General features: G+C 41.8%; 1 protein-coding gene across 4 annotated transcripts in view; it reads left to right on the top strand.

Annotated features, from left to right (window-relative positions):
- Nucleotides 1-22,475, top strand: part of SATB1 (SATB homeobox 1) — a 100,908-nt gene that overhangs the window by 33,045 nt on the left and 45,388 nt on the right. For all 4 annotated transcript variants that reach the window (XM_045161877.1, XM_045161876.1, XM_045161878.1 and 1 more), the window contains exons 6-7: nucleotides 14,320-14,431; nucleotides 17,442-17,896. In XM_045161877.1, the coding sequence (XP_045017812.1) occupies nucleotides 14,320-14,431; nucleotides 17,442-17,896 (567 nt within the window). The remainder of the gene's footprint in view (nucleotides 1-14,319; nucleotides 14,432-17,441; nucleotides 17,897-22,475) is intronic.

The following is a 22,475-nucleotide window of genomic DNA, read 5'->3' as shown; positions in this document are numbered from 1 at the left end:
TAGGGATCCTGAACGCTTCAGACTTTTTATAAGGTACTGGCAAAATAAAGAAATAAAAAAACCAACCACCTTGCCCTCCTGAAGCTTAGCGTTTATCCAGGTCCTCTCTCTGAAACTTGATAATCATTTCCATAGACATTAATAAACCCCTGTGTTCAGGTGATTTTCAGTCTGTATTATACAAAGCACCAATTTAAAAAAACTCTACTCATTGGGAAATATATATATATATATATATGTAACGGCACTTTGTAGTTTTTCATAATTTTTGAACCAGAATGATGTTTCTGAAAAAAAAAAAAAAATCAGTAAGTATTAATAATCACATTGTCTCCAGAGAACATCCAGCATCAGTATTCATATATTGCATTTCACATGCACATCTAACCTATGAAATTTATTCACATATTTATTCATTCAAAAGTATGTATCGACAGTCTGCTGTGTGACAGGCATTCTGTTTTCCTGTGGAGTAATAAGCGTAACACATCTTAGTAGTTCAAATAATGGTAACTGTCCTTTAGTATTTTTGCATCAAGAGCATGCCTGTCACCATAAATGGTAGGTGGTTTTATATCCTCATTTTCAATTAAGGAACCTGAGGCATGGGATGTTGAAGCGCGCCCCATGGTTATGGAACAGGTGAAGCATGGGGGTGGCAATTCATCCCCAGACCTGTGAGCTTAATTAGCTATCCTTGGGTGGATGGATAGATGGATGGAGAGAAGGGAAGGAAGGAAGGAGAGAAAACGGCTTTAAAAAGTCTTTCTCCGATTAGTTTGATGTTTTATAAAAGAACTTACATTTCTCTGAAGCGCTGATAACGAAAGTTTTCCAATTGCATTTATTCTCACTGATGGAATTTTTCTTTAACATGTATTTTGTTTTTGTATCTTTGACTGTTCCATTCTTACATGGACTCTCTTGAAAAATACCATCATGTCCTTAATTTAGAGTGTGGGAGGGTGCTTTAGAACACAGGGACTGACTTCTGGGGTAATGTGGCGTTTGGAAGGTTCTGAAAGGGTTGGCTGTAACAGCTCTGTGCCAGTCACTTCTTTCTGGCTTCACACCCTGTCTGAATCAGTAAGTATATAACTGAGCTAAGAGCCTTTGTTTTGACCCCCCCGACAACGTTAGGTATTTGCGTGGGAAGCAGTGGGCCGTTTCCCATGTTTCTTTGAAAATATAGACCTTAGTCATACCCTGTCTTGATGCAGTGAGCAAGCTCTAAAGTTTACTGTTTGAGACGGGGCTTGTAGGATTTTCTGCTTGTCCCTTCCTAGCAGAATATTGCAAATCTATTGTAAAGCTTGCTGTTAAATAGCATGCATTTTGAGGAAGTCCATTCCTCCTTTAAATTACAAAAATTGCCCCAGTTTTTACCCTACTGCCCATGGAAATCTGAGGTTATGAGTATCTGCTTTGCCAGGCACTGAAGTACTTGATACTAATTGGATTTTATTACCACTTTCAGCAATTGTATTAATGGTGAGATCCATAAAGGAAATGGTAAACCAGTCTTTTATGGGCAAACTTCCACCAAGTCATTTTCTTCTGTCTCCTTTTCTGAACCAGCTATTACTTCACTCTAGTACTTCTTTCGAATTAGACAGTGAGATAGCTCTTCTGTTGATAATGTAATCCATAGTATCTATGATAGATGTGTCCTCCAAATTATGAATTTTCCTTTTTGCATCTCATCTGTCAGGTTCATTTTTAGCTGTTTTAGATATGTGAAGGTTGTCTTATAGCTTGATATTTGTTCTCTGTAACCTTTCAAAAAAGCCAAACTTAATAAAGCATCTAACTTCAAATGGATGGATCTCAAATATTGTATGGCCACTGACTTCTCACAGTAGTAAAACCTAAAAGAGTTAAGCCATGCCAATTTAGAGTGCTTTAACAATGTGTAAGCACTTCATCTTCACTTAATAGATATTTACCTTTGCTTTGTTTTAGATCTGAACAGGTTTCCTTTGACCTCAAAATCACTAATGCAAGGAAAATTACCATATCATGAGTGCATCTCCCTTATTTTTTTCTGGTGTGCGGAATAATAACTACTGCCAAGGCTTAGGAGTAGACATGGCCTGAGAGAAAGTCTATTACATGTTATTTTCTGATTGCTTTTTTATTTTTTAGAGTTAACCAAAATCATGCTAATCAATCAGATTTACTTACTCAAACAGAGCAAGTTTTAAAGTGCTCCTTTGTTGGAATGACTACTTAAAGTTCAAGTTGGGCTTTATCTGAATTTGCTTCTTAAACCTGCTTTATTTCATGTCAGATTTGGGCCCCAAACTAACTCACAAACAGGAAACCCTCAATTCAGAAGAATCAAAACCAGCAGATACTACGTGCACCCAGTTTTTTTCCCCTTTCTTTGAAAACTGCTAGATTGTAAGGTGCTCTGATATAAAAAAAACATTAGAGAGCCTGAATGTAACAGGAGAGCGCTTCAGCCAGCTCTGCGGCTCAATGCCAGTTGAAGTAAGGAACGCTCTGGCTGTTGGGACTTTTAAATCTAGACTTAAAAGTTATTTGCTCTGTTTAGCATTTTTTAAATGGGCCTATTAGGAATTGTGCATGCTTCAGTTTTAATTTTAACTCACCGTGATTGTGAAGCACCCTGGGATCCTTGCAACAAAGGGTGCTCCAGAAATAAAGCTCGTCTTGAGTCCTGATGTGCAGCGTTGTTATGGGTGCTGGTTTGTTGACAGTGGAGGAGGCTGCAGAGCTCCGCACCCTAGAGAAGGTGGCCAACTCGTTTTAAGAGTCTTCTTCCCACCTCTTATTCTTACTCTGAAACTTCATCCACCTTAGTCGTTACCTTTTTCTTTCTCCTTTTCAAAAAAGCTATCCTCTGGTATGGCAATATTTTCCCATAAAATGCTAATCTCATTGAGTTTACTCAGAGAGGTTAAAGAGGCAAACCAGATGATGTGTTGAAAGTTAAGAACGATTAAAGATTTAATTATTAGCACCATTTGCAATCACATTCTTCTCTAGATGACAAGACAGTATTTCCTCACTGGGTGCCATCCAGACTGTTCTAAGCTTGTCCCATTTTCCTGTTAATCCAGAGTGTACTCCTGTGCAATGAAAAAATGTGGCACTAACCAGAACAGGTGTTAACTTTATGAAACGTCACAAGGCGTATTTCCCGAAATGTATTGAATCTCTTCAGTTATGTTAACGTCGAACAGAGTGTAATCTCATTTTCTTTTTATTTCTTAATGGAACTATCTTTGGAAGTGATGTATTTCGTCAGCAACTGCTCTTTGCCATCATGTAGTTAGTGCACTGAGAGCGTTCGTTCCATAGGAGGTGAGAGTGTGGCTCCGTCATCACTGATCTGTAAATTCAGGCAAGCGGCTCTCCATGCCTCCATCTTTTTCAGTCTATAAAGTAGCAAGATAACAGTACCAATTTTTCAGGACTCTTAGGAGAATTGCATGAGTTAATACTTGTAAAGCATTTAGAATAGCTCTCAGTTCTAAAGTACACCGTAACGTTCCTTGTTCTTCTACAGCGTGGGGGCTTGAGACTCGGAAATCACTCTTGTAGGTCTCATAGACTTCGTTGCTACATAGAAGATTTTGAGGCAAGCATTGTTTTTAATGGAAACAACCAAGAACTTGTCATTTGTGAAAAAAATTAAAGGGCTGTTTTATAACTCGTGCTCACCTCTAAGGAATGCTTTTAGCACCGTCCTGAGCTCATACGAAGTTCCCATGTGTCATCAAGTGTGAGTGGGGGAAAGCTGTCCCACGGGGACTGTCCTCTGGGTGTTTTTCCCGGCGTTACATGAACTACCCTCACCCCTGCACCCTAATCCAAGGCCCAAACCCCGCTTCATCCCCCTCCGTGGTACTGTCCACGTTTTCTGTGATTGTAGGTGGACTGAGTAGGTTTTCTGAAAACACTACCATCAGTGGTCACAAAGGCACTTTGTTTTATCCATCATCACACTCAGGAATCTGGCGCACAGTAGGGTCTCAGGAATATTTGTGAAACTAAAACAACCTCATAGAGTTTTCATCACATTTATTTTGTGAACCAATAAACTATGTCCATAGTTTTATTAGTAGTATTTTATTTGTAATCTTATCTATAATACCTTACTTTGCAAAATATTTTTTTCTACTACACTTACTTCTGATTTTTTAGTTTACTTAACGTAGTTCTGCATTTTCCTCTAAGAAAACCTACTGGTATTCCAAGCTGCCCCATAGTTTTGCTTGTATTGCGATGTTCTTGAACGCATGTACAAAAGTTGTATGTTTGTAAGCAGAAGAATAATCACGGGAGGCACACAGGACCAGAGATCTAAAAAATGCTATAGAAGACCTAATTATACGCCACTGTTGAGCACAGTCATTAACAACTTACTTCGTGCACATTTAAAATGTTTCTTTTATAATCATGTATTTCAGCCTGACTGATAGTTTTCATTTTGTCTCAATCATCTCATATTTGAGATCCACGCTTTTTTACTATATTTGAGAGCCACACTTTTTTTTTTTTTTACTATTAGTCAGTTTGTTTGTCTATTTCTCATATTGACCAAAGTGTAAAGGAGGGGAATGTCAGGAGCACAATCAAGTGACTTATAGCCTGAGATGCTGATGCTGCCAAAATGGAAATGCTACACTTAGTACCACCCTGTGTTAGCTCGCAGCATCCCTCCATCAGCTGAGACTCCAGAGTCCACATTTGGCATTGGAGACTCCATTTAGGCTGTAAACATGTGATGTGTGAAAAGTCAGCTGTGAGCGGGACCAGGATCACTGGATTTCAGGGAGAGCTGCAGGTGGAGATAAGTGTTCAGCCGTTCCAGAGCAGGCCTCGGGGGGCGGCTTGCCCACCCTCCTGCAGGAGCACCAGCCCGGCGTGGAACTCACGCCCCTGCCATGGACGGACAGGGCTCCTTGTTTCATGACTGACAGCCTATCCGGCACATTTTTACGGCTTCATCATAACTCCCAAAGAGGTGATTACCAGGATCTGGCATTTTCCTAAATGGTGAAGCTTTTTCATGTTGATAGAGATAGCCTAGATTTTGATTTTTCTCTATGACCTCATCCAGAGGTGACATTGGGTTATTTTTCTTTAGTAGACATGGGAGATCTTGGCTAACAACTCATAAAACACAGAAACCAAGGCCATGATTTAGCCCTCACTTTCCTGTGAAATACTGGATCAGATCTGAGTCGGACCCATGGGCCCTGCTCCCAAGGGTTTGTACAGACCCCGAAGTTCCAAGCCTCTTTGGGAGAGTTTGTATGTGGGAAGAGCTTCCGTCGGGTTCATGAGACTCCCAAGGAAAGTTCTTGGCCCTGTAAGAAGCTGAAAACCAGACTTAACTTTTCTCCCCACTTCTTAGGTATTGTGGCTTAAAAAGCTAATAGCATTCATACAACGAAGCAAGAAATATAAAAATCTGTGAAGTGTTACAGAACTTAATTCTAGTATTTACTTTGGAAAAATGGATTGCTCGAGCTAGTTTAGTTCTTGTTTTCACTCTGGGGCTTGAAGTTTTTAAAAATGCTGTATTTAGGACCTCTGGAATTTAATACAAATTGGGTATCTATTTCTAAGTACAGATTCAAGAAATTTTACTCATCACAGAGAATGGGAGATTTGACCACATAAGGGCCATCAGAGAAAGCAGCAGCAAGCATCCCAGGTGCTCAAGATTTAGAATCTTGGGAAATAATTTTCACTGTAAAATCAAATAAGACTCATTAGATTTAGATTTATCTAATGAAAAACTTGTGAAAATTCTATTTGGAGTAGCATAGTGTTTAATAATAGTATATTTTTAATAATCACATTATGAAGCAAGATACCAAGGGACTTCAACATTCCTCAAAAATAAAACGGTAGTTGTGCATGTCTACAAAGTGAATGGATGATGTGTGTTATAATTGCATCGTCTTCAGTCGCTGGAGAAGACCCTGTAAGACCTGTGTCTGGGAATACATAGAGGTCTCATAGAGTATCCAGGCTGTGAGAAGGGACCTTGCAGGTTATCTAGTCCATTTCCCTTCATCCTGCAGATGAACAAACCTAAGCCTCTATGTGCAATTAATTTGAAATACTACAAGCTCTTGTAATAATACACTTTTTAACAAGTACTTTCTAATCTAAGCTTTTTGCCAACATATTCAATTCATTTGAGTAAGAAGGTTTGAGCACAGTAAGAAAGATCTAGATGGATACTTATACAAAAAGCATGGAGAATTTGGTCAAAAGATATTATCTGGGCCTTATGTAAAATTACTTTAATTATGCAGAAAAGTCATATGAACTGTGAACCAGCATTTCCTTTAAAAATTATGAATTGCCCATTTAAATCATTAAGTAAAATTTCCGTGCTTCGAAATGATGACATTTTTGGCTTTAGGAACTGCAGTGAGAGGATTGAAACAGAATTGGGTGGGTTCTCGCGATGCTTCCTTTTGTATTCCTCGGGAGCTTTGGACCCAGTTTCTGTTTTTAGCACAATACAAGGGTGACTTTGTGTGAAGGGGCCACTTTCAGGCGCCAAGATTGATCAAGATGGCAAAAGCCGTAGCTATGACACCTGGAGTTTAAGTCAAATTTAGAAGTGATTAGTCTCTTCTCTGGAGAAGGCGATGGCACCCCACTCCAGTACTTTTGCCTGGAAAATCCCATGGATGGAGGAGCCTGGCAGGCTGCAGTCCATGCGGTCGCTAAGAGTCGGACACGACTGAGCGACTTCGCTTTCACTTTTCACTTTCATGCATTGGAGAAGGAAATGGCAACCCAAACTCCAGTGTTCTTCCCTGGAGAATCCCAGGGACGGGGGAGCCTGGTGGCTGCCGTCTATGGGGTCACACAGAGTCGGACATGACTGAAGTGACTTAGCATAGCATAGCATAGTCTCTTCTCTGGAGAAGGACATGGCAACCCAAACTCCAGTGTTCTTGCCTGGAGAATCCCAGGGACAGACGAGCCTGGTGGGCTGCCGTCTATGGGGTCGCACAGGGTCGGACACGACTGAAGTGACTTCGCAGTGGCAGTCTGTTCTCCACAAATTGAGATGCCAGCCATGCCCGAGTTGTATCTCCCGAGAGCATAGCTTAGAAAGCAGAAGAGGATCCAGAGGGAAGGATTTGGGGGAACGTAAGCTAACATCACAAACCACACTGGACTCTTAGAAACCCTGCCGTTTGCTTCCCCGTGAACTGCAGCTCAGTCCAGACCTCGCCTTCTCCTCCCCCAGCACCAGCTGGGGCCTACCTGAGCGTTTTCAGCAGATTCACCCCATGGCCCTGCCTCCTGCGATGCCTCTTAGAGCTTGTCCGTAGTATTTGATGTCCTTTGGGATGAAAAGAAAATCCCGCTGACTGAGAATCCCTGTGAAAACAGTGTTTGAATATGGAGTTGATGTCATTTGATCTGAAGTTCAGGTTTGACCTTTTAAGTTTCCCACACGCCTTGAAAAATCTGCTGTGAAAATTCAGGCTGCAGGCAGACAGGACCTGGAGAAAGCGGAGGGCCATCCAGGCCTGTGAAGTTGCACACGTCTCAAAAAATAAAAATGTAAGGGAAGAGAGAGCCAGCAGTTTGACAGATTGTTCAGTAAATGCTCATTTTATTGAAAATTATAAAAAGGTGCTTAATGTCTCTGTGCCATTAATACAATACATAAAAAGGTTACTGTCAAGATTAGTGTTCTAGGCCTGAAAATTAACTACGGAGCTTCCGAAAGCCTTGCTCTGCGTCATCTGAGAGGTTAAAGGTTTCCGCATATACATTTTACACGCACAGACATTTATTTCAGAAAACAATTATTTTAGACTTTATGCCAAAGACATTAGCAGTGATGTGCTTTCATTTAAGACATGGATGGGCTAGATATATATTACTGATAAGGTAAGAACCATGAACAATCGCCTTACGGAATTAAACCTGTGCAAGATGAGTTCCCTTGCTGTCTCTAGAGTATTGCGATTCAAAACATACATTCCTTTCTACAGAAGAAGATATTCAGATTCCTTAGTTGAAATTAATTAGCATTCAGAAACCAGATAGCATGTTTTTGGGTATTCATGAGATCTCTGTTTGAAAAAAAATGTTTTTAACTTGTAGAAATGTGTTGCAACACACAGATGGGAAGAAAAAGGGGAAAAAAAAATCTCTTTAGCAAGCACTGAGTGTAAAAGGAATATTACATTTTGCACGCTCCTGATTGCTCTGTGTAAACAGTTTTTGACATCTGTCTTTATAGTTTTCGAAGAGAGGAAGACTTTGTTAAAAGAATCATTTTTATACAGCAGTCCCCATTTCAGTCTTGCTTTACCTGTATTATGAAAGCAGATGGTCTGCATGTCTTTTGAATATTTATAACTATCAAAAACAATCTCTTGCTATTCACCCTTAGGCTTATGAGATGTCAGGACTGTTCTGGTTGAAAAAAATCATCTTGGGTGTTTACAGAAAGAGGATTACATTAAGCTGAAATGACTATACATTTTCCAGTTTAATATTTGTCCATCAGCTGTTTAATCGTATTTAGATAATTGTGTAAATAAGATGTTGTAGCTTTTGCCCTCTCTGCTGATGGAGCCTGGAAGCTTTAAATGTGGGGACCCACTGTTTTGTAGAGGCTCTGGCTGCCTCCTCCCACCTCGGTTACACCATCCTCAAGTCGTTAGTAAGTTTTGATCATGATATCACTGTCCTGTTTTAAAAAAAAAAAATGTGCAGGGGAAGCCTGGCTGGAGCTCACATGAAAGCTAGGGAGCTGCTGGCTTCCGGTAAAGACTGGAGTTGGTTATATTCTAATATGCAGGCTTAGGGTCCAGCCCTCCAGTTACCCTTTAGCTATGTCATGACATTCTCTTTCTTTGCAGCGAGCACGGTATTTTGGAAAACTTTTGGTATAGTGGGGGTTAAGTGTTTCTTTGACTGGAAGCTGAGCAATCACAGATAACAGATTTTGCTGTGGTTGGTTGATTTGGCAGAAAAGCATGAACAGTTCTGGTTTAAATGACTGAATAACCTGATTAGCATTGTTTGGGGCTGGGTTTTTTGTTGTTGTTAAAGGCACAACAAAGCAATTTTAAGGGTAATCAGATCACTGTCTTGCCCCAGTTGGTGAACCTTTTTTTCCTTTTTTCCAGTAGGTCTCACCTCTTCCCAGACCTCTTCCCTTGGCTATCAGATGACCAAGGAGAAAGAGAAAGCTTGTCTTCTTTTGGTTTCTGAATGTTATAAATGCATACCCCCAGTATCTATCCTATCCAGCAGGGCGTTGAAAGGATAGGATACTTTGGAAATGTGTGTGACCTCCACCAATTCCTTGTGGGTTTGGGGGTTGCTTTTTGTTTTTCAAATTCAGAGACCGGCAGTCTTTGAGAGCAAAGGTTCAGAATGTTCTAACCATATCGAAGCCAGGCGGTAGAAAAATTCCACCCTTACCTTTTCACAATTAGAAAGGTTATAAATAATGTATTTGGCTGAAAAGGAAGCTCAGCCTGTGGCAGATGGTATCATTCTAGAGAACCCGGGTTTCTGTGAAGATGGCATTCTTTCAGATCGGAACTCGAGCAGACTCTCAGAAAGAGCCGGAGCTCCTCATGGAGCGCAGACATGTGCTTTGTGGATCTTAGAAAAGCTTACAACTTGGCTCCTAGGATGAGATTATTGTGTCACACTGGGGTTAGGAGACCCACAGCCAATTTCTGCCGACTCCCAAACTGTATTTCCTGACACTGGAAGCCAGTGCCTCTTCTGGGTCTGTGTAGCGTTTGAACTTGGGATTTAAACCAAAGGAGTTTGATCAGCCTGGTTATTTTCATCTCTGAACATGGATGCTTTATGCAGGCTGGCCACCAAATGGGACTTGCCAGGCAAGTCACATACAGATCTTTGTGAAAGAGACAGAGAGAGGGAGATCTCTCCTGTTGATCGGTATAGGCGATCTGGGAGAAGGCAAGCCCCAAAGCTCTGTGACTTCTGAGACATCTGTGTGGATGTAGCTTCAAAAGCCTGGGGCAGGATCTCTTGCAAATTCAAGAGCCAACAGTTCCAAGAGCTCTGGGTGGGAGCTGGATAACCAGAAGTGATGGATTGAAAAGATTCCTCTGATAATGAAGCTGCCATAACCTTTGACCTTTAAGAAAAGAGGATGGCTTCCCGGTAGCCTGCAGAGATGACCCATGTCAGTGACCTTTTATTATCCCCGTCGATGTGCCCAGCCCTGTGATGGGTCCAGGCTATATGGAGATAAGCCCCGAGGCTCACTGCCTAGCAGGAAAGAAACAGCTTGACAAGACTGTCATGGTGCCCAAGAAAGGCATGCTTGCGCTGTCAGGAAGGGCCTTGCAGCAGTTCCCGCTGAAGTTAGCCCCTGGGTGAGTCGCGGCAGCTAGAGATGGGAGAGGGCACAGAGCTGACGTGTCAGAGGAGAGCTCTGTGTCTTACTGGTGTCGTCTGCCACGTGGGGCCTGCAGGCCAGCTTCAGAAGGCACCACCAGGTTGGAGTATTGAAACCATTCCAACGGAAATGCTCTTTTCTGTTGAGGTTTTCTCTGGTTACCCCTTGATCCGACTGGTCATTGGATCATTAATTTGTATCTTGTGTGTTCTTCATAAGAAAATTTCTCTGACTTAAAAATGCTTCGTTTGAAAATTGTATGTAAGACTTGAGTTATTTAAAACATAGTCTTTGGGCTGATCTGAAATGTGATCATATGATAAAAGCCAACGTGAAGGGAGGCGGAGGGTCGTCGTAGTGATTAACTTCTCTCAACTCCACGCTCAGCGTGTTACAGGCTCTGTGTTAATTGTGCCACACTCATCATGTTGTTCATTGTCTGTCCAAGCACCTCTTCAGGTCCTGTTTCCAGTGACCTAGTCCAGTGGTAGACACACAGTAGTTCCATAGTTGTTTGCAGAATGAATTAACGGATTCTCAGAACAGTCCCATGAGGCGCTTTCTGCTGTCATTCCCATTAAGTATGGGGACGGTCCTGGTCGCTAAATTAATTCAGCCAAGGTCGCCCGACGAGCATGCAGCACACCCTGGACTTGCACGTGGGTTTAGCTGATTCTGCTTCATCAAATGCACATGTGAAACGTGCACGTCGCTCAGTCGTGTCTGACTCTTTGTGACCCCACGGATGTACAGCGCATGGGATTCTCCAGGCCAGAATACTGGAGTGGGCAGCCTTTCCCTTCTCCAGGAGATCTTCCCAACCCAGGGATGGAACCCAGATCTCCTGCATTGCAGGCGGATTCCTTACCAGCTGAACACGTAGTGTGTATATAATTCGTGCCAGGCGTTTGGGATGGAGAGAAATACGGAGCCCCAGACCCGTGTGGACGCACAAGTCAGTGAGTTATCTTTTTAGTTAGTAATCGTTTAGTTAGTAATCGTTTTGAATCAGGATCTCCTCGTGGATGACAGAAGCAGCACAAGCCTCTCTCCTTAGAAACTTGGGTCTTTGTCTGCCCGCCCCCTTTCCCGCCTCACCCTGTAGGAAAATATTATCATCTTGACTCTGTTCTTTGTATTATCAAAGCAATAGGTATTTATGTCCAAATTTGAAATACACAGCAAAATGTGATCTTTCAAATAACCATGTGCCTCACAATTTTCTGAGGTCTCTCTTCCCTAACTTGGAGCTCATAGACCTAGTCAGATGCCATGCCTAAGCCTTCAATAGAGACTTTACCACAAAGAAAAATGAAAGTCTCATGTAGTGGCTGACTGAGCAATCTAGTTGTACAGATCACTGCATATTGTTCCAATGAAAATAGAGGTGACCCCAAGTTACCTGAATTACGGGCTACTTCCCAGCCCCCTAAAAGCACATAAAGAGAACCTAGAAAGTTGCTCTGGCCTGCTTCATAACCTGTGGATTAGCCTTTTGATTTATGTCTCGCTCAGGCTAATATTTACATTAATCAGAGTTTCCCTGAGCACGCATCACTTGACGGAGTAGAAAGCATCCAGAAAGTCACTTAAGGACAGTGCATACCAATTTAGGGTTAAACGAGGGCAGGGGGAAGCTTTGATGATCACGCACATATGGATATTATTTTCCACATAGGGATAATAATGAACTACAGAGCACCGTTACATATGGGCTCCACTTTTATGAGAATATTTCAGATTTTTTTTTCTTTTTTCCCACACATTATATATTTTTCTCCACCCACCCACCCCCCATATATTTTCCTCTGTGGGTCTATTGAATCACATTAAATTGAAATGATCTGTGTACATGTCTCTTCCTAATTGATGGTAAACTTATTGTGGCAAAGGCTGTGTGTTAACACCTTCTCGTGTCTGGTACCAGCCAGTCAGATAGTAGGTGTGCAGCCCGGAGCAAGGCTCATACACAGAACTGTCCGCAAAGTCAAGTAGCCTGGGCTTGTTTGTCAAAAACCTCAGCAAAATTTCAGTATTTCGTACCTTTCTAAAAATTAAGAATAAGCTACATGCAAAATTTGCATGTACTATTACCTTAACATTTAAGAATCTCCCAGCAGGTCTAAATTGAAGAGTAATAGTTTTTTAAAAATTGGACCAAAGTAGAAGAACATGGGCTCTCGCCTGTTTGCAGAATCACTGTGATCCATCAGCCATCTCCTTCATTTTATTATCGTTGACTTTATTGATCCATCATTAACAATAGAGTAAGTGTGATTGAAGCTGATGGATTGTTAACTGGATCAGGTAGATTTCTGGCTCTGGTTTTGGCAACCTTGCTAGGTATCTCTTTGTACCCTGGACTGAGGGACACTCTTAGCCTGAATTAATGGCAGAGTATCACGAGCACATTAAGAATGTCTTTTTAGAGAAATAAAATGTGAAAATGACTATCAAGTAGAAAGTGTCAAAAAAATGTCATTGTGGCTCTTAGGATAGCCGTGTTTTACATCGATAATGTAACTCCAGCTTATCCTTCCCTGGAAGTTCTTCAAGGATCCCCTAGATTTACGTGTTACGAGAATGTGTGCGTGTTACGAAATTAACACTGATGAGAGGTGTCAGGAGAATCAGTGATAGCCAAAAGGGCTCTACGTTAGAAGTAGCTTAAAGAAGATACTGATGTAAAAGATACTTTTGTTCTCAAACTGGCTTCTCTGGTTGTGTCTCACCTCCCAAACAATTGCCTTCTGTAAATTGTTTGTCATGGACCAACTGAAGTCTGAAAGGTAAGTTCTCTTGTTTCTCCATATAGGAGAACAGCTGGGTACTGCAGAGTCGAGTTATTCCCACAACTCAATGGGGAAATAAAGTTAGCCACCACTAGAAAATATGAGCGTTGTGGACCAAGTCACTGAAATGACCAGGACCAAAACCGGCAGGGAGGAAAATACTTTTCCATGTTGAAATGAGTTTAAAAAAGAAAAAGAAAAAACATACCCAGTAATACGTCAAAATCATCGTCTTTCTTCATTTTTCTGTGTTAAACTGCTGATTCTGTCTCACAACTTTTCGTTAGACGCAGGATGAGGATAAGTGACAGGTTGTTTTCTTTGTTTGTGGTATCCTCAAGAAACAACCCACCATGAAATGCATAGACTTAAAAATGGTACACTCAGTTTGAAATTCAAAACCCAAACTTTATATGAAGCTAGCAATAGGATGGCAGCATGCTTTTTTTCTTCCGATAGAAGATCTTTGTGAATAGTTTGTTTCTTCTTAAATGTGGTCAGTCAGCCTTGGAACAGTGTTAATTTACCTGCGATTGAAACCCAAATACTATGAATAAACAGTGTAAGGGGTGTTTCTCAAACTTTAATGTGCACGCAGCCCTCCTGGGGGTCTGATTAAAATGTAGATGCTGATTGCCCTGGCCTAGCTTAGGGCCCAACCTTCTGCATTTCTAGTAAGTTTCCAGATGATGCTGGTCCCTGGGCCGTCCTGGGACTTGCAAGGATGGAGATTTAGGCACCACACCACAAAGTGGCATTTATTTATGAACTGTGATCAGAAAGTCATCTCCAAGTATCGGGATTTATTGGGATGCGTGGACAGTTGTCCGCCCAGGAATAGATGACATTTCCTATACCTACTGGAGCAGAGTCTGTGGGTGTGATCGCTTTATAGCAGTCTCAGTGGGCTGCAGCTTTCTACTGAAATAAGCGTTTGATGATCTACTTAATGACTTTGAAGAAGTCGCGGCTTTAGGCTAAAGTGTGAAGCAAAACCGAATCGGTCCTCCGTGGATTAAAAACAACAAAAACGAGTTTGCACAGCTGAAACCGTGACCGTGTTCTGTCTTGTACCTCTGTGTGTTACAACTGCTCTCCCCCCTCTCCGTGCAGAGCATGATCTCCTCCATTGTGAACAGCACTTACTATGCAAATGTCTCAGCGGCAAAATGTCAAGAATTTGGAAGGTGGTACAAACATTTCAAGAAGACAAAAGATATGATGGGTAAGCAGAACGCCGTCGCAGAGGTGGCTCCGTACTGCCGCATGTCGCTTGGGGGTTTCTCCAAGTCACGTGTGCAGCCAGGCCTTGTGATTGCCCAATTAGAGATCGATTTAGACTGTTTCTTGGAGGGTGGGGAGTGGGTCTGAGTATAATGAGATAATTAAATTCAATAAATGTTTGTGTTTAAATCAGCCCGACTGACTTGGTTGTCAGACATGCGGGAGATGGAGGTGGGGGGTGGGGCCTGAGGTGTCACGTTTTTAACGTCTCAGTGAAGGCCTAACCAGGCCTGGAATCCTGAACAGTGGCTGTGGGTTCTTAGAGACAAGTCATGCTTTTGTGGGTTTTTTTGGTTTTTTTTGTTTTTCTTGGTTTTGTTGGAGAAGAAGGGAGAGTGCCAGATTTTACACCCAGTGTTTAGAGACGTTAAATTGTATTTATAGTCTCCGCAGTGGAGATCGGGTGATGATTGGAGCCGCTGTCTCCAGTCCCCTAGATGGGGGCTTTGGGTGGGGCTGCTGCTCTCTGGACCATCCATCACCCAAGAACCATTGCATCATTCCTCGATTCTACACGCCACGCCTCCTATCTTAACGTGTAACTTTAGGTCAATATTTGTTACTCAGGGAACACATTAAAATTATCTACAGCGTGAAGTGACAGATAAAAGTTGTTTGTTGTACCTGAGAATTTAGATTATGACGTTTTTCCCCGTGTTGAGTCTGTTAGTGTTTGTGGAAGCAAATCCTGTGATTAAGGTTAATGTTTTAATTTCTATTAACGTTTTCTTTCACATACTTGCCCCTTCCAAATAAATGTTTTAAAATAATATAGGAATGGGATGTTTAATATGCATGGCATTATGTCATGGTTTCAGTCTATCTCTGTTTACTTCCATTACATTGATTTAATAAAACAGCAATAATAACTTCTCCTTAAGATTTTAAGAGGCAGGAGAACCTGAATTTTGAGCCTGTTTTAGCTTTTAATATTTGAAGCAAAATCATCCATCTACCAAAACAGATTCTTTGCCTTTTATAGCTTAGAGCTGTAATGAAGACAATACATCATTTTTTGGAATAATTGCTTGAATTACTATTCCCTGTGAAAGGCCCACTTGGGCTGATAGCACTGCTTGAAATGGAAGTTTCTTCCCCCATTTTTAGTTATATTTTGCATACATCAGTGATTATAGCGATATGATCAGTTCCTCTAAATATAAAGCCAGAATATTTAGTAAAAAGAGAAATGATGATGAAAATCAACCCAGAGTCCACACATGGGAGGCATGGTGTACTGTTTATTTATTTATTTATTGGCTGCACCGCACAGCTTGGGGATCGAACCTAGACCCACAGCCTTGAAGGTATGGAGTCTTAACCACTGGGCCCCCAGGAGATCCCCATGGTGTGCTATTTAGGACTCGCTTACCTACCACCGTCAGCTCTCAGTTCAAGAGCATCAAAGCTGTCTCTTCTTGCAGCCGCAAAGCATTTGACTGCCTTACTGCTCACTCTCAGCCAGTCCACATGAGGTGTCTAGCCAAGGGGGAATCGTGCATCCCGGGTGGGTGATGATTAATTGCGAAACGGCGACAACATCACCTGGTGCGGGGATGACTGCCCACCTCTCCCTGGAAGGATTGTCATCAGCGTCTGGTGATGGCCGCAGCTTCTTCAGGAAGCGTTTGGATTTTTGCGACTGTGGGCGTGCTGGCTTGCCGAATGATAAATCGGTTGCTTCATTCTAGGCGGTGATGGCGGCCCTCCTTGCCCCTAACTTGAGCGCGATAATTCAGTGAAACGGGACGTGTAAAATACTCAGCCCAGGGTTCAGTCTGAACTCAGTTATCATTACTTATCATTATGACCCCTTTTATTGATTATACGGATTACTTTTTTAAACTCACAACTGGTTTAAAATTGAACATAAATAATATTTAGATCATTTTTCTTTCAAACCTTTTTCTTGAAGTGGTAACAGTTTATGTATGTGTGAAGTCAAAGTCGCTCAGTCGTGTCTGACTCTTTGCAACCCCATGGACTATACAGTCCATGGAATTCTCCAGGCCAGAATACTGGAGTGGGTAACTTTTCCCTCCTCCAGGGGATTTTCCTAACCTAGGGGTAGAACCCAGGTCTCCCACATTGCAGGTGGATTCTTTACCAGCTGAGCCACCAGGGAGTCTAATATATGTATCTCCAAGTATTTTTTCATTGTAAATATACATATATATAGGGCTTCCCGGGTAGCACAGTGCTAAAGAATCCACCTGCCAATGCAGGAGACAGAAGAGACTGACTGAGGTTTGATCCCTGGGTCAGAAAGATCCCCTGCGGTAGGAAATGGCAAATCACTCCAGTATTCTTGCTTGGTAAATGCCGTAGACAGAGGAGCCAGGCGGGCTACAGTCCATGGGGTCACCATATATATATATATATATATATATATATGGATATTTCTTTTTCTCTACAATTGCATATGATGTTTTCTTAGCTTCACTCTTTCTAGTCACCACTAAGCAACTAGGGTTTTTCTAGAATTTTTTTTTTTTTGGTGGGCATCTGTACCACCTGGCTTGTGGGATCTTAGTTCCCTGACCAGGGATTGAACCCAGGCCCTTGGCAGTGAAAGCACCAGACCCGCAGGGAATTTCCCTAGAAGCCGTTTCAAAATAAATGTTGCTTTTATAAGCCTTCGTGGGATCAGAAGTAATAGTGAATAATAATTTGACCCCAAAACTAGTCACGTAGAATGTGAAGATAATTGATTTCGGGCCTTAAATCTAAACCACATCACAACATTAGAAAGTGTTTTCCCCCTTTCAGAGTTGGTTGCCGGGCGCAGAAAAGAAAGGTACACTCACAGCCGGTTGGGTTCTGTCCTGAGATGTTCTGGTTTCGTTGGACCTTCAGCGCCCCGTGCCTCTCCGTGCTTAGGGAAGGCTCAGCGCGCCTCAGCAGTGCGGAGTATCGTTGGCTAACGTGGTTTTCCCTCTCGCCCGCTGCAGTGGAAATGGATAGTCTGTCGGAGCTGTCCCAGCAGGGTGCCAACCACGTCAGCTTCGGCCAGCAGCCCGCCCCGGGGAGCACGGCGGAGCAGCCCCCCTCGCCGGCCCAGCTGTCCCACGGCAGCCAGCCCTCCGTGCGGACGCCGCTGCCCAACCTGCACCCCGGGCTGGTGTCGACGCCCATCAGCCCTCAGCTGGTCAACCAGCAGCTGGTGATGGCCCAGCTGCTGAACCAGCAGTATGCCGTGAACAGACTTCTAGCCCAGCAGTCCTTAAACCAACAGTACTTGAACCACCCTCCCCCCGTCAGTAGGTCCATGAATAAACCTTTGGAGCAGCAGGTCTCCACCAACACAGAGGTGTCTTCCGAAATCTACCAGTGGGTGCGTGATGAGCTGAAGCGGGCAGGCATCTCGCAGGCAGTCTTTGCACGTGTGGCTTTTAACAGAACTCAGGTCAGTGTTGTTCATTTGAACGTGGTTCTTCTCTGTCTTGCTCTTCCTTCTTTCATCCTGGCTGTGCTCACCTTTATTCTGCTGTGTAGTGTTAACATTTTCTCCTGCCCTCAATATGATCTGTTCCTGGGGGTGCCTACATTTAAGCGCTTCTCTCCTTAGCAGAAACCTCTCCTACCAAGAGAAGGCTACGTACAGATGGATCCTGAATCAGGGGCCTTGAAAGAACAAATGTCAGAAATATTTCAAGTTGACATTACCTATGCTTTTACCTAACGGAAACACAGAGTGTTCGTAGCCGAGGGAGAAAGGTTTCAGCACTTGGTCAAGGCCACTGGTAGGACTCCAGGCTTCTAGCCGACTAGCTTCCTTTCCTAGAGCAGGGATCAGCCAGACTTCTTCTGTAATGTGCATACAGTAAACATCTGAGGTTTTTGAGGGCATAGCAGCCATAGAAGTAGTTGCATGGATGTGGGTATGGTATTTCAGTAAAACTTTATAAAGCAGGCACTGGAGCGGGTAGGCTTGCCCTTGGAAGCCTTGTTTGAGACTTCTCACTGAGTTTTGCATACACCCCTTGCTTTCACGCCTTTGTCCTCCTGGGCAAATTCCTGTGAAGATACTATCAGCAGGGAGGATGCTTTGCAGGACCTGGAGAGGGTGACCCAGGGGAAGGCCTAAGATAAACACTTTTGAAAAGCCCTAAACAAAGAGTGAATGAGAGGATTTTTTTTTTCTTTTTTTGGCAATTAGTACAATATATATGGTGTTTATTTCTGGCCCAGGCACCCACAGACACACACACACAAAAATAACCCAGGAGAACGTGTAACTCTGATTATCAGTGAGGACGTGATGTCTTTTAACTTTCTTGTTTTGCCACTGGTATTTCTTTTGTCCGTTTTTTTCTTTTTAAGCCTGACTCATACTTTCCTTTCATATTTAAGTTATTTTATTACATGATTATAAGAATAAAATCCTGGTACAAAAATATCTAGTATTAATTCCTTGCTGGCAGAGTTTCCATACCTAGGAGAATCCCAGCTGTGACTTATTTTCGGCTTGCCTTCGCTGGATTGAAAGTTAGGAGGCCTTACAAAACCTTTAACTCCGTGTTTGTTTTGGGGTTCTTTAACTTTTTTTTGTATATCATTTGTCTGTGTTTAAGGGGATAGTTCAAAAGTTTTTTCTCAGGTTGCAAAACTGTAGGTGCTTGCCTAGTTTTATATCTTTAACTTAAAAGCATATTCATTATTAGCTGGTCCCTTTAATCTGACAGCCCTATTCAGTTGGAGGGTCATTATTTTAGAAAAATGAAGTGAACAGATGAAAGAATCAAGTCAACCTGCTTGATACTCCCGTTTCTGGCAGCAGCATCACTTTTGTAAATAGTGGTTGACTACCAGAAGTTCTCAGTCCTGGGCAAAAACCAGGCAGGTCTCTGCATAAAAGTTCAGTAAGATGCTTGTTGAACTGAATTGAATGACCACAAATATAGCATTGACATGGCCACAGATGACTCACAGATTCACTGTGAGTGAATTTTGGAAGTTGAGCAAATTGTTATTTCTTAAAGGACCGAGGAAAGTGTGTTTTATTTGGTAAAGAGTGTCCAGCTAAAGGAGAGAAGGGTTAGGTCACTTCCATTGGGGCATTTTTTTCATCTTTGGGGCTCACATGTCCCAGGCAGGCATCACCCTGGAGAGTGACCATTTGTTCTTCTTGGGTTTTCACGTGGACAGATTCCATAGATATCAGTAGGATTTGTTACTGGGAAAAAGTCAGAGTTCTCCCTTTTTTATACCCTATCAGTCTCTCCCAAAAGATAGTTATTTCTGTGGTTAACATCGAAAACAGTGACTTAATGTTTTTGAGGGAGAGAGGGGAATGAAGTCTGGGTACAGCTTGATATCCATCTCTTTATTAATAATAGCCAGTTGAGAAACAGTCATTACTGGAAAATTGTCTGGAGCCCCCAGTGACAGAGGGGTTTGGTTTTAAACCTTTATATTGCTAATTGGGACTCCTCCGTCAAAGTGGATGTTGGCCATGTTTGTAGCTGTCTGATTTCAATGAGAGTAATTTTTTAATGTGTATTTAAGGATCCACTTTTGGGGAATTCGCTTTAGAGCATGCACGCACGCATGTCTTTTCAGTGGTCATACTGAAACGCCACACTCACGCACGCGCACACACGCAGCTGCATTTATTTTAATGATTATACATTCGTATGCGTGCGTGTAGTGTGTTTATTTCAAAGTGTATGCATTTCAATAAAAGCAGGTGCAGCGTGAGAGTGCATGGTGTGCGTGTGGAGGACGAAAATACACATGCTAATGCATATGTATAGAGCAGGAGCTCTGCAGAGTTAAACCACGCACACGCTTGTGTGCGCTTATTACAATGTGCAAGCTCCAGGTTTAAAAAAAAATGAATGTAAAATATGTACATACAAATGCAAAGTTCTATGATGTGATCAGATAAAGACACTGGCCCCCTATAAACAGTACATGAAAACATTCACATGATAGATAATGGTACTGTGAGCTGAGACTGTTTTAGCCATTGATAGCTCTGTACAACTCTAAAATCCTGGATCTCTTGTTTTAACTCTTCTTTGGAGAATTTTCTCATCATATTAATTGGGTCTCCTGATTTAAAATCTATCCCTCTCTTAAGATGTTCATGTATCACTTTTTTTAAAAGGTCTAAAAACTAAAAGGTTTTAAAAAGTCTACTTTTTCTGAAAGTTTGTGATGAAATTGGTATAATTTCTTGTTTTGAGGACTTCTCTACCTTCTGAATCGAGGGGCATATGTTCTTTAATTGCTACTGAAGATACCAGCTCTTAGCATCTGCCATTCATTCAGTTATGCCTACTTGATGTCTTTTTAATGGAAACCCATGGCTAAAATTAATTGCTGAAGCTTCTAGACTTATACGTTTCAGTTCACTTCTCTGTATTACTGCTATTTAAAGGTCATTATAGAAGGAAATATATTCTTTAGCGCCTCCCCCTTTTTTAAAAAATTTAACCCAGAGTTAACTCTGATCCCGTCCAGCGGCTTTTTTCCTAACCCCCCTCCGCTTGTCTTCAGCACACTTTGTTTTCCAGTAAAATAAAGAATGAAGATGGATTATTCAAAACTGATAACAGTAATGGACCATCATGCAATGTTTTATTGAATTTGAGTCCTGTAAATTATGTGGTAGAGAGAAATTTGCCTGCTTAAGTATAACAGAAATTGCTACTGTGTTCCTATAATTCTTCGCAGTGTAATTTAAGAAAAGTCCACTCTCCATATCACTATTGAATAAAAGGCAAAAAGGTGCTATTACCCCAACGTGAGAGCTCTGGTTTGGCCTCCCAAACGGCAGAGATAAACGTGTCTGCTTATAACTCGCTTGGCCTGAGTCCAGGGCAGTAGGTGGAGCTTGAAAGTAGTCTTTCACCTGGACACGTGATTAAAAATTCACCCAACAGCAGAGGCAGGTAGCCCTGAAGAATTTGCTACATGTTTTATTTTTAGGAGGCGATTTCATCAGATCATATTTTTCTTCTGAGGGCTTTGAAGTTCCATGAAGCTGATAAAAATCTATTTGAATCAGTGATTATGTTCACAGAGGAGACGAACAGGAGGCCAGACAGGCCTTTGTTCAGATTGGCAGTCTCTTTCGCTTATCTGCTGTTTTCAAGAATTCATAATTAGCTTTTGGAAGTACTGATAGTATTTATTGAAGGTTTTTCTTTCTTTTCCAATTACTAATGAATTTTACTTGTAAACTCTTTCTGGAATATAAAAAAGGTTTAGGAATTCATCAGCAAGTTCACTCTTTAATTGAAAACATTGGAATTCTCACAACTGTTGTGGAATGACGACGCAGAATAATTTCACGTTTTCACGTACAGAGCACATGCTGAACGATTTGACGACACAGAGTACAATGAAAAGCAACTTGTCATTTCCCCTGAGATTGATATCCACGAGTTGCTGGTAACTCACTATATAACATACAAAATCCAAGTTCTTTTTGGAAACACTAATGACTGATGATTTTAATTTTGTTCAACAGATTTATTGAGCACCTGTAGGGCACAATATTGATGTATGTTAGTCAGCGATAGAAAGCATGGTACACGATGACTGTGAGATGTTGTATTTTTAGCATGAGGAAGAGTTTTGATCAGAGAGCTTTCTTACTCTCCACCATGGGGGATTACTACCAATGACCTTGACCTAATGTGACAATCTGAGCTAGATTTTCAACCATGAGAAACAGGAAACAAGACCACATACATCTTGAATTCATAAATGCAGCTGCTCAAGTCACAGCAGCCTGAACAGGACCAAAGCGTACATTCCCAAATCGTAATTCTCATGGCATTCGTTTCGCGTCCAGAATGTTCTCAAGTGACGTCATTTTTTGGAAAGTAATTAACACATTCTAATCAAACATTTTCTAATAATATTTTCAAGCATTTCCACCAGGGGGCACTCCCCTCATTGAAAGCCTGGGCCAAAAAAAAAAGAAAAAAAAAAAACCCCTGAAGGTTTTGTAAAACACCTGAGACTGTCTA

The sequence above is a fragment of the Bubalus bubalis genome, chromosome 1 (genome assembly GCF_019923935.1).
Source record: "Bubalus bubalis isolate 160015118507 breed Murrah chromosome 1, NDDB_SH_1, whole genome shotgun sequence".
Taxonomy (NCBI): Eukaryota; Metazoa; Chordata; class Mammalia; order Artiodactyla; family Bovidae; genus Bubalus; species Bubalus bubalis.
The sequence above is the reverse complement of the archived record's forward strand: the minus strand, read 5'-3'. Positions and strand labels throughout refer to the sequence as shown.